At 40.4% G+C, this 2,500-nt stretch overlaps 1 protein-coding gene across 2 annotated transcripts in view; it reads left to right on the top strand.

Annotated features, from left to right (window-relative positions):
• Nucleotides 1-2,500, top strand: part of LOC306870160 (mitochondrial fission process protein 1-like) — a 9,195-nt gene that overhangs the window by 2,440 nt on the left and 4,255 nt on the right. The window contains exon 2 of one of the 2 annotated variants that reach the window (XM_079417268.1): nucleotides 1,055-1,182. In XM_079417268.1, coding sequence (XP_079273394.1) covers nucleotides 1,055-1,182 — 128 coding nt within the window. Of the gene's footprint in view, nucleotides 1-1,054; nucleotides 1,279-2,500 lie in introns of both variants that reach the window. The other variant, XM_079417267.1, reaches the window with a different exon arrangement.

Genomic DNA, 2,500 nt, shown 5'->3' with positions numbered 1-2,500 from the left:
ACGTCTGAGCGTGGAGACTCTTGATGCACTGACTCCAGCTTCAGTCCACTCCTTGTGAAGCTCTCACAAGTGTTTGAATCAGCTTTGCTTGACAGTATTCTCAAGCTTGCGGTCATCCCTGTTGCTTGAGCACCTTTTCCTACCCAAATTCTTCCTTCCAGTCAACTTTGCATTTAATATGCTTTGATACAGCACTCTGTAAACAGCCACAGCTTTCAGTAATGACCCTCTGTGTCTTACCCTCTTTGTGGAGGACGTCAGTGTTCATCTTCTGGATCATTGCCAAGTCAGCAGTCTTCTCTATTATTGTGGTTTCAAAGAACAAGAGAGACCCGGAATTTATACTGTAGGGATGATCATTAATTGAAACTCAAATGTAAATATTCTAATATTTTGAGATACTGATTTTGACTTTCATGAGCTGTAAGCTCTAATCATCAAAATTAAAAAAACTTTTGAAATGTTTTACTTTACATGTAATGAATCTAAAATATATGAAAGTTTCACTTTTTGAAATAACTTACAAGAAAAAAATAACTTTTTCACGACATTCTAATTTATTGAGATGCACCTGTATAGTGTGATTGACAGGTTTACGTGCTGATGAAGCTAAAGTCGGGTTTGGAATTCAGTCTCACTAAAGCGTTTATATCACATCTTAAAAGACAAATTATGGCTCTAGTCTGACTAAAGTATTTTACAGTTCATCTTTACAATCACTAGGACACATTTCTCGATATTTGGCTTACTTTTTCTTCACACAGTTTTCCTAACCAGGTTTCCAGTTTGGCACAGCAGTTCATTTCAGAATCAAAATGCAGTAAAAAGACTTCATGCAGTCTCGACTCAATCATTCTTCATCACACTAGCAAACACACTCACTTATAAACCAGAGAGCTGTAAACACTAACCCATACGAAGTGTTACACAGGGATTTATTCTGATAAACTTCTTAACGAAACCAGAAGGTCAGCTCTGTGTGCTTGATGTGAGGTTTGATGTAATTCACAGATTAAGTTTCACAGATGAAAGCATGTGATGTGTTCGTCTGCAGGTTATGCTAACGAGGTGGGCGAGGCGTTCCGCGCGCTGGTGCCGGTCAGTGCTGTGTGGGCCAGTTACGCCGTGGCCACAGCATACGTGTCAGCTGACGCGCTGGACAAAGGCAGGAAAGCAGCGGCGGTGAGTCTGGATCAGTCTGGACCTACAAAGCTGCTGAAGGATGTTCTGCCTTCTGTTTTGCCTAGCTTTCGATTATTAATGGTTCTGTACAGACAGGTATTGTCCCTTCCTGCCTTAAAAATGCGGTGGTCCAGCCTTTACTCAAAAAAACAAACCTTGATCCCACTGAATTACAGGTGCATCTCGATAAATTAGAATGTCGTGAAAAAGTAAATTTTTTTCTTGTAAGTTAATTAAAAAAGTGAAACTTTCATATATTTTAGATTCATTAAATGTAAAGTAAAACATTTCAAAAGTTTTTTTGTTTTAATTTTGATGATTAGAGCTTACAGCTCATGAAAGTCAAAATCAGTTTCTCAAAATATTACAATATTTACATTTGAGTTTCAGTTAATGACCATCTCTACAGTATAAATTCAGGGTCTCTGTTGTTCTTTGAAACCACAATAATAGAGAAGACTGCTGACTTGGCAATGATCCAGAAGATGAACATTGACGCCCTCCACAAAGAGAGTAAGTCACAGAGGGTCATTACTGAAAGCTGTGGCTGTTTACAGAGTGCTGTATCAAAGCATATTAAATGCAAAGTTGACTGGAAGGAAGAATTTGGGTAGGAAAAGGTACACAAGCAACAGGGATGACCGCAAGCTTGAGAATACTGTCAAGCAAAGCTGATTCAAACACTTGTGAGAGCTTCAGAAGGAGTGGACTGAAGCTGGAGTCAGTGCATCAAGAGTCTCCACGCTCAGACGTCTTCAGGAAAAGAGCTACCAAGCCACTTCTGAACCAGAGACAACATCAGAAGCATCTTACCTGGGCTGTGGAGAAAAAGAACTGGACTGTTGCTCAGTGGTCCAAAGTCCTCTTTTCAGATGAAAGTACATTTGCATTTCATTTGGAAATCAAGGTCCCAGAGTCTGGAGGAAGAGTGGAGAGGCACAGAATCCATGTTGCTTGAAGTCCAGTGTGAAGTTTCCACAGTCAGAGATGATTTGGGCTGCATGTCATCTGCTGGTGTTGGTCCACTGTGTTTTCTGAAGTCCACAGTCAACGCAGCCATCTACCAGGAGATTTTAGAGCACTTCATGCTTCCTTCTGCTGACAAGCTTTATGGAGATGCTGATTTCATTTTCCAGCAGGACTTGGCACCTGCCCACACTGCCAAAGGCACCAAAAGCTGGTTCAATGACCATGGTGTTACTGTGCTTGATTGGCCAGCAAACTCGCCTGACCTGAACCCCTTAGAGAATCTATGGGATATTGTCAAGAGGAAAATGAGAGACACCAGACTTTTTTTTTTTTTACTGTTTTTTTTTTT

Source organism: Barbus barbus (assembly GCF_936440315.1).
Source record: "Barbus barbus genome assembly, chromosome: 5".
Lineage (NCBI taxonomy): Eukaryota > Metazoa > Chordata > Actinopteri > Cypriniformes > Cyprinidae > Barbus > Barbus barbus.
This window is presented reverse-complemented; position numbering and strand designations above follow the sequence as displayed.